General features: G+C 38.2%; 2 protein-coding genes across 3 annotated transcripts; both read right to left on the bottom strand.

Moving 5' to 3' along the window:
* Positions 1-3002: 3002 nt before the first annotated feature.
* On the bottom strand, positions 3003-6942 carry tfpil (tissue factor pathway inhibitor-like). The gene is made up of 6 exons (XM_066650420.1): positions 6876-6942; positions 5437-5631; positions 4869-5033; positions 4264-4329; positions 3793-3871; positions 3003-3309 (listed from the first exon to the last, which is right to left on the bottom strand). Exons 1-6 carry the CDS (start codon positions 6940-6942, stop codon positions 3252-3254), a joined length of 630 nt encoding a protein of 209 aa, XP_066506517.1. The 3' UTR covers positions 3003-3251.
* A 3104-nt stretch (positions 6943-10046) lies between these two features.
* nxnl2 (nucleoredoxin like 2) lies at positions 10047-11866 on the bottom strand. Of its 2 annotated transcripts, XM_066651530.1 has the most exons (3): positions 11365-11866; positions 10385-10581; positions 10047-10353 (listed from the first exon to the last, which is right to left on the bottom strand). In XM_066651530.1, the coding sequence occupies exons 1-2, from the start codon at positions 11664-11666 to the stop codon at positions 10413-10415; spliced, it is 471 nt and encodes a 156-aa protein (XP_066507627.1). In that variant the 5' UTR covers positions 11667-11866; the 3' UTR covers positions 10047-10353; positions 10385-10412. The 2 variants fall into 2 exon arrangements, with proteins under 2 accessions (XP_066507627.1, XP_066507626.1); XM_066651529.1 differs by having other exon boundaries at positions 10047-10581.
* Between the last annotated feature and the right edge of the window lie 2347 nt (positions 11867-14213).

Consider the following 14213-nt stretch of genomic DNA (forward strand, 5'->3'; position numbering starts at 1 on the left):
AAAAACAACAACAACAACAACAACAACCACAACAGGGAGAATTAAATACAATATGAACTTTTATGATAAATTAATGATGAAGTTGTAAAACATTTTTGTATAACATCAGTAAATTATTTAAAAATAATATAAGTATAAAACATTTTCCTTTGCAGTACATTGTCTGTATTCGTAGTAAAATGAATCAGAAATGTGTTTTATTTTTCTTTAATAAAGTGAAATAAATGCAGCTAAAAACTGCAGATTTGCAACTTGTGTTTTTGGACTGTGGGAATAAACTATAAATTCACACAAACAAAAAACTCCAACTCCTCACAGACAGTGACTAGACGTGGGGACTCAACCCACAACACCATGGCCCTGGAGATGAGTGACAGTGACATTAAGTTTTGCAAAACCAGGCTGCCCCTTAAAAGTTTCAGCTGCCAGCAATTCTTTTAACCCTAACTAATGCAGTGAGCAGCTTCTCATTTCTTAAACAATGATGTTGGGAGATATATGCCCTAGTCATGCACTACAGGCATATTGCAGGATGGTGCAATTCATTGGGCCCAAATTTTGAAACTGTGGTTCTGGAAGCATGAGGGATCATTGTCAAAGATTGTTTTGCTGCAACAAAGTCATGACTTTAAGACTTTGGGATGTCTTTGGAATGTACTGGAAAATACTTTATAGAGTGGGTTAACTCTATTATGGTCAATACAAGATCATAATAGATCTTAATACAAGATCTCTGCAACATGGGTGCAACTCAAAGGAAATAACAGTTTGATGATGCATACTGATGTTGAAACAATGTCACGGCAAATGCACACCAATGTTTTTTTCGGCCAGACAGTGTATTTTTCAAAGGCAGTAATGGTGTATATATCTGTTGTGACTGAACACAAATGTGTCAAATATATATTTATTTATTTATATATTTTAGGAGACAGTATTTTTGAACATAGGCTTTAAAAATTATAATGGTTGTTGCTGGTCAGTTCAATAAGCATTTTATATATATAAATTTGTCTCAGCTTTGTAATTAACATGTTTTATTGATTTTGAAATGAAAACACGATTAGCTGATTAGTGTTTATATTTATTTATTTATTTATTTTACTATAAATGCTGAAAGCAACGTAAAAGCATCCTCTACAAAGAACATAACATTTTATTGCAAACCTTGCCTACTGTTTATTTATTGTTTTTAACCTACTGAATAAATATTAATCGTTGTGTGTGCAAAATGTATGACAATGTGTCATGTTTATGTGTTTTAGTTTTCCAGTTTTAAACTAAACACATAAACCGAAACTAATTATTTGTTTATTCACTCGTCTTTCTGTAACTGCTTCTTCCTGATAAGGGTTGAGGTAGATCCAGAGCCTACCTGGAACTTTTTGGCACAGGGTAGAAACACACCTCGGACACTCTCCCTACCAGCCTACAAAGGTTACACAGTGCAGTTTCTGCAGTGCTGAGGTGGGAGTAGCAACCAGAGAGCCTCTATTACCCTTTACCAGTTAAGTGAAGCATTACAGTGATTTTAAGGTAAAATTACTATATAGTATTGCTAAAAGCATAGCTAAGATTGTGTCAATATATATTTTTTACTTAGAATAACAACAACCTTTGCACTCAACCGTGTACAGAATGTACCCTTTTTAAAGATGGCGCTGCATCAGCTACAAAACAACAATCACTCAGTTTTGGTTTACACAGAGCCGCGATTGGCTCCTAATACGCCCCTCGTGCAGGAGGCGGGGTCTTCCCAAATACGGGTGTGGAAAAAAAACAGTTCAGGTCCTGAGGGAAATCTCAAATAGTATAGATACCTTTCATAGCATCCTGGTTCGTTTAACAGCAGCCTTACTAATAATTTATCTCTGTTCAATATATTGTTGTCTCTGCAGTTAACTGTACATGACTTACTGGAAGTAAATTGCAGCCTCTAAAATGGAAAACCACTTAAAAACTTCACAAACAAAGGCTCACTCTGTTAGCCTTTTCATTTAGCTTCAGCCATGACAACCCTGTTAGTCCAGCAGTGGAAAGTTTATTTCTTTGGGGCTTCCTGGGCTTGAAATCTGAGAATTCACATTATTTTTTTTTCTGTATTCGACTGCATGAAGATTATTTACTTGTTATTTGTCTGTAAATAGTGAACTTGTGTCAATCTCTTATTTCAGCTTGACATAGATTAAACTAAAAGCAGTACCAAATGCACAATATTTGATTTTTACAGGTCTTTACATTTCCTATTAACAACGCTAAACAACGTTGTCTGAGGACTGAAAACAGCAACTGATGCATCTATTCTTCCATTAAATTGTACAAACCTTTAAATGCAGGGATTTAATATTAGTATTATAATGTAAGTGTAAAATTTGCATCTGGATGGCAGTAATGCTACGTTAGTAGGCTAATTTGTGCTAAATAGTGCTTATATTTTTTTAGCCCGAAGTACATCATCTGCTATATTGATTAATATTTATTGAAAATTTGATAGTGGCATGGTGAAACAGTTAGAGGATTCCTGGGGTTGTGGGTCCAAACCCTGCCTTGGATCACTGAGGAGTATGGTGTGCTCTCCCCTTGTCTGCATGGTTTTCCTCTAACGTTCAAAAACACATGTTGTTAGGTGAATTGGCTGTGTCCATAGGTGTGAGACAATGAGTAAGTCTGTGATGGCACCTCAACCCTGAACAGGATTAGTGGTTACAGACAATGAATGTTTTTACTGACAGAACTTTTATTTAAAAAAAAAAAACAAAAGCAGTAAGAAAGATACCATAAAAAATGTATCAAACAATATACCGACCGCAGGCTTATATTTACAGGAAGGACTTCTACTGATTAAAGACCACTTGTTAGGTTTTATGTATTGTTTATCTGTTAACTTTGTTAGTATCTAGAGTTGGTTCTAAACGGCACAGCTGACCAGGTTGGGGAATGCTTTCTAGAAAATTCTGTTGTATTATGGCAATTACATATAATAAGTGTAATTTTCAATCTGGGAAACTAAAGCCACTATAAAACTAAATTCTAGAGCTTTTTATGTGACTCTTGTAGCCATAAGGTTAATTGATTTGACATTACTACACAATAACAGGAGATGTATGATTACCACATGTACAATACAACCACAGATGTACAATATGCGTCTTTGCCATAGATCAGTGGTTCATACAATTGTTATTAAGAAATCAAACAAAATCAGAATCATACACAATAGCAGAGCACACAGTTTAGACAGAAACTTTTGCCTAGCTCATCTCAATGTCAGTTGTAGGCACCTTCTTCATCTCTGAACGTTTAGCTTTCCTGTTAATACAAATAGAATACAGAATTTTACAGTGTTGATTCAGTACAATTTCAATATCCATAGGTTAAACACATTGTTTTGCATGTACGGAGTCACATTATATAGAAATCATTTTTGTTTACAGATAAATGTTTACAGTTTGCTATAATCCTACTTATTGTATATGCAGATTTGTTTGGATGATGCTGAGCTAGGCCTGTCACAATTAATGTCAAAATGGATTATTAATTACTATCTGATTACAGGTATTTTCCACAGTTCATAACTTTCACATTGATATGTTATAAAATTTTCCCCCAAATTCCCATTCTACTGCATCCCAGATTAAAGGCCATACATCAAAATCCTTAGTATTGAATGAGAACGACTTCATTTGTTCACTGGTCATATGCATCTTGCTGGACATAAATGACCATTTTACTTTTCAGGGCCTTTTATGTTTGCAGTATTGTGCAGAAATGTTTGTCTATTATTGGTATTACCTTTGGGTAACAAGAAGGACAATAGCAGCGATCGCTGCCACTGCAAATACGATGCCACCCAGAACGCCAACAATCAGACCTGAGCAAAACAAACAAACATGAGATGATCGAATATGAAAGAGAGTTGCCGTTAAGGATAAACGTAAAAACACAGATACACATTAAGAATAGCATAAAGTTTTGTATACACTTTTTCAGTTCCATTTTTTAGCTACAACTCCCTCAAGCAAACCAGCTTGGGAGGGTGAGAACATCACATGCTTCTTTTGAGATGTTTTATGCCACTAACTGAATTTGCTTGAACTTCTATTAATAACACCTAACAGTACAGCTTAACATGCTTGAAGGAAAACACTAACTCTCCATTATACCAGTTAACAGATGCCTGCATTAGCTAGCATCACAATGAGTGACCATCTTATCCATTCAAAGAGTCCAACTCTAGGCCTCGGACTTCATTTTAACACTCACCCACATTAACTGTCTGCTCATCGGGGTTAGGAGCATCCGGTGACCCCAGGATTCGTCCAGACTTTGCTGCAAAATAAGGCAAATTGAAAGTGTTGCGGTTGGGTTGTGCTGACCTCTAATGGACAACAAGGGAATTATCTGCGATTCCAACAATGCGTCTCTTTATGCTGACTCTATTTAAGTCCATACAACAACACAAAGGATACCAACTCATTAACAGTACTTTCAGCAACAACAGCTTCACAGTGATTTTTGACCTTGCAGCACCTTCCTCAGACTTTTGGATCAAATACTAAACATGCTTCCAAAATTTAAAACATGACTATTGCATTACCATTTATTTAATTACACATAGAACTGAAGCACAAGCATAGTGCTGCTGTTCACATATAATCACATCTATGTGCGATTTGTGAAGCTGCTCAGTGCAGAAGTGGCTGTTTCTTTATGATGCTGAGCTTAATATTTAACTAAAATGAGCCAGAGTGTAGTCAGTGGTGTGTAAATTATGGGGAAGGAGGAAAAAGCAGACAGAGAGCAAAGGTGAAAAAGAAGTAACAATATGGAAAGGGGAAAAAGAGAATAGGAGAGAAGAGATGGCTGACCTTGACACGTTTTTTGACAGGCCTCTTTGGTCTCGAAGCGGTTTCCATTGCCATGGCAGCCTCTATAGAGAAATATTCGGCAGGTCTTCTCCTCTCTGTCATAGTAATACATGAGAATGGAGGCAAAGCAGCTGCCAGGATTCATCTCTAAAGCACACACTGCATCTAAAACAACCAGAAAACCTTAAGTGAAATACAGTAAAGATACAACATTTCTTTTGAAATCAATGGCATTAATAGGGAATTTGTCCCCCTCTACTGCAGTAACAGCTATGGCCACCATTTGGCACTCAACAAAATATCCTGAGCCTCATGTGCAGCTGGTCCAGTGTATCATTTTCCAATAGCAGTGCTTGTCTTTGGAGAATAAACAAGTTGGGTTTGGACATATATTGGGCCTAGATAGTACCTTTAGGGTGCACCAAAAAGTAGGTGCCCCTGGTCAAATGTTTTGTATCCATAAGCTGACAAACTTCAGCACATTGTAATGGACAATGACTCTTAATTCGATGAATTACATCATTTGTGGAGCAGGTGAAGTGGTCAGTGGTGGTCAGCAGTCATTTACCTCCTTCTGGATAGGAAGCTTGATACTCTGCCGAACAAGACTTCAGGCACTCTACATCAGAATCAAAGCAGTTTCCATCGCTGCAGTTTCCTTTACGAAAGAAAGGCGTGCAGTAGCCTAGCTGAGGGTTATAGGAAAATTTCACGGTCCTCTCCTGTCCAGTTCCTTCACCTGGGTTTTTACTGCATTTCGGATCTTGGAAAATAAAGAAAATAAGGATTCATCATTTATTTTGCAGGATATTAACATCAGTAATAATGAAATCATTTATATTTTTGTGAGCAAATAAAAATTATAAGGGAGATCACAGACAACTGAGATCAACAGAAAACAAGAAAATGTTGAGAAAATGGTGACTTGAGTCAATGAAATTAAGTCAAGGGAATAGAATTAAGGGAACAACTATTTTGTGTTTTTATTGGTTTTAGGGGATAAAATCACACCTAGAAGTCAGTGTAAAATCCCATTTACAACTTTTCTTCATGTAACGATTTACAGAAAAGAAATGGCTCTTTTTTTCCCCACAAACAAATGCTTTTCATTCACATTCTGCTTCTAAATAAAGAGTTTAAACTCATCAATACTTTATGTTTTAATTAACAAACAATTTTGTTTCTCCAACAGTAAATGACAATCACTGAAATAATGTCCACATTTATTGTTGAGTAGAATTTTTTTTTTTATTTCACTTCAACTTCCAATTTTTCTGTAATTATATGTAATTTCATATTTACAATTACAAACTTATGGCTAAATTTCAGACCAGTTTTTTCTAAAGCCCACAGAAAGATTTTAGAGTACATGTTGGTCATTTCTAATATAACTTCCTGGAGCAACTTAAATTCAACCAGACTGACTCTTCCTGATCAGGTGTTCACAAACATACTCAAAATTCAAAGTCAAATAAAACTCCAGTTTATAGTGATCTTGTTTAAAAGATCTGGCAATTCTGGGTTGTCTTGTGAATGCTTGGTCTAGTTTTGAAACTACGTAGCTAACACAATCTGCCTTTAAAACCAGCAGCATCATTAAAATAAGGAAGAAAAGCATATTTCTTTTCAGATGCTAATATAAAGCTGATTTAATTTAATTCCTGTCAAACATAAAGTTGAAGTGAAATGTACACTTTTAGGTAAAGGCCTTCAGTACTTGGACGTATAGGTATAACCATGGCAGGAAGAAACAAATTATAAAAAAACATGTATCCACATTTTTCTGATTTGCATTATTCTACATATTCAGCTTCATTTTATATGACAATTTGACGATAGATGGACCAATAGAAATGCATCAAAATTATATGGAATTAAATCACTTATCATTAAAAATGTTTACAAATTTTTTTTCAGTTCCAGATTAATCTCTAGTCATGTATGCTACAAGTTAGTGCCAACATAATCATGGAAATGACAGATACAGTAAAATTCAATACAACTCACCTGTTGCCACGGCAACAGCACAAACAATAGCCACTAAGAAAAACTGTAAAGAACGTTGCGAATTCATTTTCTTATTCACAATTTCTGATTCCTATCCTCTGTATGCACAAGTGGACACTAGTATATCCTCCGTTCATAAAGCTCTGTCCAGGCAATGTCCTTTAGACTCTTTTATCAGTTCTGTGAGTTTTATGGCCTGGGTGTGTGCTGCTCTCTCACTGAGAGCAAATGTAGTTTCCGTCATAAATGTATAAACTCACTGTTCTGTGGTGGGGGGTAGTTTTGATCACTTCAGGTTAAATACACGCAGCACATTAGAATATGATTCTGCTTACTCAGATACACTATGGCCAAAGATTTGTTGCCAACACTTATGTCATGAATTCAGCTATTTTATAGTGTGCCCATTGTGTACACAATCATTTTGTTATTGAATGAGCCATACTGAAGCCTCTACACAAAGGAAACCATACCCAGTGACAAGTTTAGAGTTTGGCTAGTGACATATAAAGCATCCCTAATCACTATTTTTGGAACAAGTTGGAGTAGTGTTTTATCCAGAGCTAATCACTCAAAACCATTACCTGACATCACTAGAGTTCATAATCAAATATTGACAAAAATGTTCACAGATCTGTAAGTCTTTCCCAGCTGATTTAAAAAAGCCTGTATTGCAGTGCAGTGAAGGAGAAGTGGCTGTTACTAACTTCAAAACGGCGGACCAGGATTCGATGCCACACATTTCTACACTAATCAGAGTCCTTAGGGAAGACTCTACTAACACTGCAGTGTCTACCTCAAAAACCCAATCTGAATTGTAAATAGAGTGGAAAAGTGTGTTTGCCAAATCATTTTTGTGTATCTTGCTATTTTTTTTTTAAATTTTACATTGTAATATTATGCTAGCAAATGTGATACATCAAAGCTAGCTAACTGACTCATCTGATATTCTTACTCCTGAACTGTGCTGTTACTGAAGCCATAAAAATCCAACACACACCCAGAATTGGCCAACAGAAACTGACACTAAAACAGTGACACACTTCTTGTAAAGAATCTATGAAATGCTTAGCGGCGTCATCGGCCAATCACATGCAGAAAAACTCCTCCGAGTGAGTTAGCCCAAACAAGGCTGACTTTCTACCTGTTGGACCCGTCATTAGCAATTAAGGCCTCACTGCCATCGATACTAAAGGAGCTCATAAATATAACAGCTGATATTACTGACTAGTTAGTGAATTCAACTATATTAAAGTATCCTCTTTGCTTATGTACACATACAAACACCATAGAAAGAAAAGTGCCTCCAACAGTGCAGGGCTTGTAGTCACTATGCCTAATGACAAGTGTTGTAAAGCCCACCAACACTGGGTTAAGGATCAATGGAGTGGATTCTCTGGAGTGATGGAACTGCATCCAATATCTTTGGACGTGATGGAGTCATTAATGATCTTGTGGCAGAATGTAACCAAATCCTCACGATGTTCCAACATCTAATGTAAAGCCTCCCTTGAACAGTAGCAGCAAAAGGGTCAGACACTTTATTACAGAGGATACAGCAGATGACTAGGTACTCACAAACCTTTGGAGATGTAATGTAAAATATAATGGTGGGAAAAAAATGAATTCATAGCACATCATAATCATGGTCATGATCATAACCATATATTAATACTGGAGGGTTCCCAGAGGCATAACATCTGAGGAAAATTCTCTTTCCTTTTCACTCACCTTCTATAGCTCAAACTTCTCAATGGTTGTGATGATAAAATGTCAATAAATATAGTATTTCATTGTCTCCCACATGTCATTCATTTTCTGCAACTGCTGATTAGGATCATGGTGGGTCTGGAGCATACCTGGAATCATGGGACACAAGGCAGTAACTCCTCTTGGACAGCCTGCCAGTCTATTACAGGGCATCCCACACTCACCCAGTCACTCAGAAAACTTTGCACAGAAAATCCACATAACAACATGTGTTTTTGGATTATGGAAGGAAAGAAACCCACACTGACACAAGGAGAACACACCAAACTCCCCACGGATCGTGACCTAAGGGTCAAATCACTCTGAATGGTCTTTTCACAAAAAAATAAATAATACATTATATATGTTATTATTATATTTTAAAAAAAGTTGGAATTCTCCTTCCAAAGACCAGATATTATAGCACTATTAGATGTAGGCAAATTAAACTGGCTCACTTCCCAGGTCCAGATTATGTTTAAATAGGTATAAAAAGGATTTAAATCCAACTGCTAATTAATCCAGGACATGGATTTAATCCATGTTCCGGAAACTGACTATAATAAATTATTATATCAATAAAGAGGATTAATAACTGAATACAGTACTAATATAAAATGTGACAGTATGATTTCTGTGCCTTAGTGGTGAGCTTGAGTTCCGATTGTGCTGTTGATTTAGCGCCCCCCGGTAGTGAATGGAGAAAGTACATGGAAGGATTTGGATACTGAAACTGAGATCAGTTTCCTGTCATGGCTATAGACAGGAAATGCTAAAATATATGAGCAAATGTCTGTGGATGCCTGCTTGTTGAATTGACCCGTAATAACGTTTTCTACAAAATGTGGGGCAATTTAGGTATACTGATATTATTCATTGTCTGAAACCGTTTCCAGTTCAAGGTCGCAGTGGGTCCGGAGCCTACCCTAGGGACAAGGCAGGAACTCGCCCTGGAGGGGGCACCATTCCTTCGCAGGGTGACACACACTCGCACCTATGGACACGTTTGAGTTGCCAATCCACCTACCAATGTGTGTTTTAGGATCGGGTGAGGAAACCCACACGAAGACAGTCATCTGGAGCTGGACTTGAACCCTGCGACACTACCTGCTGCACCACCGTGCCGCTCTATACTGATATTAGATGTTTTACTAAGCAGTTAACCAGATAACAAAAGTGAAAAGGGGGGTTATCCAGTAGGAATTCAAGTTTGTCTATTGGAAAGGCTTGATATGGGGCTTATAAGAAAGCTCTGATTTGTGAAATATCCCCTTGTTTTGCGGTGTATATGAAGCACCCTCTAGATACTTGTCACGTGAGATCTAACAGTGTTCTCATAGTGAGTCAATGTTTTGCAAACAGGGAGGAAAAACAGAGGCAGGCTGGGAGCAGAGCACAGCGGAAAAATGATTCTCTCAGGGATATATCACAGTGCTTTAATGAAACGCTGGGGAGTCTAAATGACTCTGCAGCACCATGACAATGCTAGGCATAAAAACAACAGCTGAAAATCTTCAAGTAACAGTAAAGCCATCCTCAGAAAACTTGGAGGCATGTTGATCTTTTTTTCCTAAAATAGAGATAAACTAAAAAAGCAGCAGTACACATCATATAAATTCTTGGAAATAGCAAAAGCAATTCTTTTTACAAATTGCCATATTCATCATAAAAAAAATCTCAAAGCTTATGGCTGTATCAACATTCAAGTGTTCAGACTCTTTCACAAAGTGCTTGATGCAAAATGTAGCTTTTCATTAGCCCTTGGGGTCTGTGGCTTGTCGCCAGACATCAGCATTTAAAGTTCTGGAAGATTTCGGCCACCTCCAGCCAGTTCCTGAAGCAAGCCAGGCCTCGGTCTCGGATCTGCTTGCGGCCTTTGTCTGTGATGACTTGTCCATTCTCTTTCACGATGACCAGCTTGGGGACAGCAGTGATGTTGTACCGCTTCTTGAGCTCACTGAAAGACACATGCGCAATATAAAATTAGAATGGTTTCTGTAATAATGAAGAAGGTATTGTAAAATAAACACATCTCAGCCTCAAGAAATTTGATATTTCTATACCTGATAAAGTGTTGTTAAAGCCACAGGTTACTGGACAGTCCAGAAGAGGCAGAGGGCTAGTGGCCTATTTTTGCACATAATCCTCCAAAGAGTGTTCACTAAACCTCTTACAAAGGAGAAAGCCTACTATGCTAATGACAAGTGCTATTGAAGACTGCCTATAGTGCATTTAACTCTGCTCCAAGATGTACCTTTGTACAAAATACTGTAATCCATATATTTTTTAAACTAGACTCACCTCCATTTGTAAAAATAACTCAGTTTCACCACTGCCAAGTGTCCTGTGGGCAGCATCCAGTGACTACTGATGAAGGACTAAATGACGACCAACACAAACTGTTGGTCATCTACATGGAGTAACAACAAGCTGGGTATAACAGAGTGGGCAGTGATTCAAAAACTCCAGGAGTAATGCTGTGTCTGATCCATTGTACCAATGCAACACACACTAACACCACCACCACAGTGTCAGTACTAGAATGAGAGAATGATCCACTACCTAATAATACCAGCTTTATGGTCGTCCTGTGGAGGTTCTTGTCATTGAAAGACAGGGTGAAATGTGACTAAAAAGCATGAAGAACAACAGGGTCTACACTCTGTCAACTACTCCTATAAGCCAGGAGCTGAGAAGATAGAATATATCATTGAGCTATATATGAGAGATATATACTCACTGTTTGTATTGGTCTGTCCAGGGCAGGGCGAGCCAGTCTCCGTGCATGTCATGGTAATAGTCAACCATATCTTCGGTGGACTTATCAGAGGATATGAAAACAATCTCGAACTGAGCCGGAGGGTCGCTCTCCTCCACCAGCTCGGTGTAAAAGTCACACAGAATCGGGGTAAAGTCCCTGCAAGGCGGGCACCAGCCTGCGGAAAAATACAGCCCCACAACTTTGTTCCGGAGAGCCTCCTCTGGGTCGACGACATCTCCTTCTTTGTTCAAAAGTACTCGGCCCGCAAAAACCTCCACCATACTTCCTCCTAAAGTAACCACAGACGCTTCGTTTTTTTTTTTTGTGGCTCTTTTGTCACTCTTCAAACTACTGTGACGAACAGTGTGTGTAGACAACCCTTCAGTGGCGTCTCCCAACTCGAAATGCTGAGGTTCAGCTGCAGAGAAACATGAAGAATGTATAAACACTGGCAACACTTCTCAAGCGCAGTGTTTTGGTCAGCGGCTTCAACTCTCATTGGATGAGCATGTAAACATGTTATGACCCGCCCTTATGCAAATGACATCACGTTCGGTTTCACCAATCAACGTCTTCCATGATACGCACCCCACCCCCCACCCCCATAAACACGCAGACGCCGCGGTTGCCAGTTGCAGTACAATTCAGCACAAAGTACTCAGAAGTTGTAGTTTGATTTGACAGAATACATCATTACGTCAGCACAACATTGACGATTTGATAGAATAAGAGGCATGAATTACACCGTTCCTCAACCAGGTGCTCTAGTGTCAGAGAGGACATACGAAAAAAAAAGATGTTTTGGATGGGATGTATAATCAATATTTTAATAAAAATAAAAACATTTATTGTATCATTTATCATTCAACTCAAAAAACTTTTTAGTTGTTTCATTGTAATTTTTAAACACCCTCTAACCATGAAGACGTTGTCAATACTTTCATAATTTGTCCTAAAATACTGCCTTACAGTTGTATGACGTATAATCAAATCAATAATGTAGCAAGTACCACTAGTGTTAATGTTTTTTTAAGTGCCTTATTCATTCTGTAACCTTTTTGCACATATTTCGGGCTTAAGGTTTAAATCATTTTAAATTAACTGTTTAACAATTTATATGTTAATTTTACTCAAAATATTTAAGCAAAATCAAGGCAGAATTTACAATATAGTTATAAAAACATAGTAAATATGGCTTAAACTGGCTCTGACAACACAAAGCGGAACACAACTACTGTCACCGGAAAAAAAAAACGAACAAGCTCGAGGATAGAAGTGGACAAGGAAATTGTGTCCCATTAGATGCATATGTGCCCTTGGGTCTTCAGTTGCTCATAGATCCCTGAGGCAGTGTCTAATTTCACAGTTTGCAAAAAGATTTGGTACTTAAAATACACAAATGTGCACAAATTTGTGTAGATTTGCAGTTATGTTATATAATATTTATTTCCAAGAATATAATTCCTAATGCCTTAGAAGGGGCTTAGATGCAACGCTACACTTTTGTCTTCTTTCACTTTTATATGAACGCACAATTAGTCTCTGCCTTTCTTTCCATCTTTCTGTTATTAGTCTGCTGTTTGAAAGCCATACCCCCCCCAAGTTGACATACATTAGGTTTGTGATGTCAGAAGCTCTGGCTCTCTGAATATCCCTGTTTGACAGTCTTTGGCACATTGCAGTTGAAATACTTGGCGATGTTATACTCAATGCATCTTGTTTAATAAACACCACACACTGACAGGAGAACACGGAAAGCATTTTAGAGGGCTCTTTAAAAATGAGTGGAAACCATATCTGTTATGTGTAGGATGTTGCTCACACGACTTCCCCCAAACATTATTTACTTTATTTGTATAATTTTTTAATTGATTATTATGGAATTTCACCAGAAGTGCTCAAAAGTTACATAACCCTTTTCTGCATTTTTATTATGATTTAAATTATTTATTAATTTATTTTGGCTACAATTAGATCTTTAACTACACAAGAGTTAAATTAGCTCTCTGCCTTCCTCCTCCAAAATCTAGTGTCCTTTAAGTAATAGGGCAAGATCTGGTCCAGTGACGATCTTTCAGCCCTGAACTAAAGGCCCGCACACTGTTTTTGTTTATGTATGATTGTTTTCTCTTTACTGTCTCTGAGAATTTAGCTGTATTCTCCCTGTGTCTGTGTGGGTTTCCTCCAGATCCGTCGGCTTCCTCCCATGGTCCAAAAACACATGCCGTTTGGCGCTTTGGCTACTCCCAAGTGTCCCTTGTGAGAGAGTCTGAATTGAATGTGTGAGTGTGTGTCATCCTGCGAAGGACTGGCGCCCTCTGTAGGGTGTGTTCCCACCGCAACCCTGAACTGGATAAGCAGTTACAGACAATGAATGAATGAATGTTTTCTCTTTAGGTTTACACTGAATTTGTTCCGGGCGGCACGGTGGCGCAGCAGGTAGTGTCGCAGTCACACAGCTCCAGGGGCCTGGAGGTTGGGGGTTCAATTCCCGCTCCGGGTGACTGTCTGTGAGGAGTTGGTGTGTTCTCCCCGTGTCCGCGTGGGTTTCCTCCGGGTGCTCCGGTTTCCTCCCACAGTCCAAAAACACACGTTGCAGGTGGATTGGCGACTCGAAAGTGTCCCTAGGTGTGAGTGTGTGAGTGAATGTGTGTGTGTGTGTGTCTGTGTTGCCCTGTGAAGGGTGTATTCCCGCCTTGCGCCCAATGATTCCAGGTAGGCTCTGGACCCCCCGCGACCCTAAAAAATTGGATAAGCGGTTACAGATAATGGATGGATGGATGGATGAATTTGTTCCTTATTCTCTCTCAGTGGTGTTTGGACTTACC

Source organism: Hoplias malabaricus, chromosome 18 (genome assembly GCF_029633855.1).
Source record: "Hoplias malabaricus isolate fHopMal1 chromosome 18, fHopMal1.hap1, whole genome shotgun sequence".
Taxonomy (NCBI): domain Eukaryota; kingdom Metazoa; phylum Chordata; class Actinopteri; order Characiformes; family Erythrinidae; genus Hoplias; species Hoplias malabaricus.

What these genes read in the sequence shown, in the direction of transcription:
- tfpil (XM_066650420.1), bottom strand. Translation starts at nt 6,942, where the DNA reads ATGAATTCGCAACGTTCTTTACAGTTTTTCTTAGTGGCTATTGTTTGT. An exon ending in TGCTGTTGCCGTGGCAACAG is followed by an intron (nt 5,632 to 6,875) that starts GTGAGTTGTATT and finishes TTATTTTCCAAG; the next exon opens with ATCCGAAATGCAGTAAAAAC. An exon ending in TGAGCAGACAGTTAATGTGG is followed by an intron (nt 3,872 to 4,263) that starts GTGAGTGTTAAA and finishes TGTTTTGCTCAG; the next exon opens with GTCTGATTGTTGGCGTTCTG.
- nxnl2 (XM_066651530.1), bottom strand. Translation starts at nt 11,666, where the DNA reads ATGGTGGAGGTTTTTGCGGGCCGAGTACTTTTGAACAAAGAAGGAGAT. An exon ending in TGGACAGACCAATACAAACA is followed by an intron (nt 10,582 to 11,364) that starts GTGAGTATATAT and finishes TGTGTCTTTCAG; the next exon opens with TGAGCTCAAGAAGCGGTACA.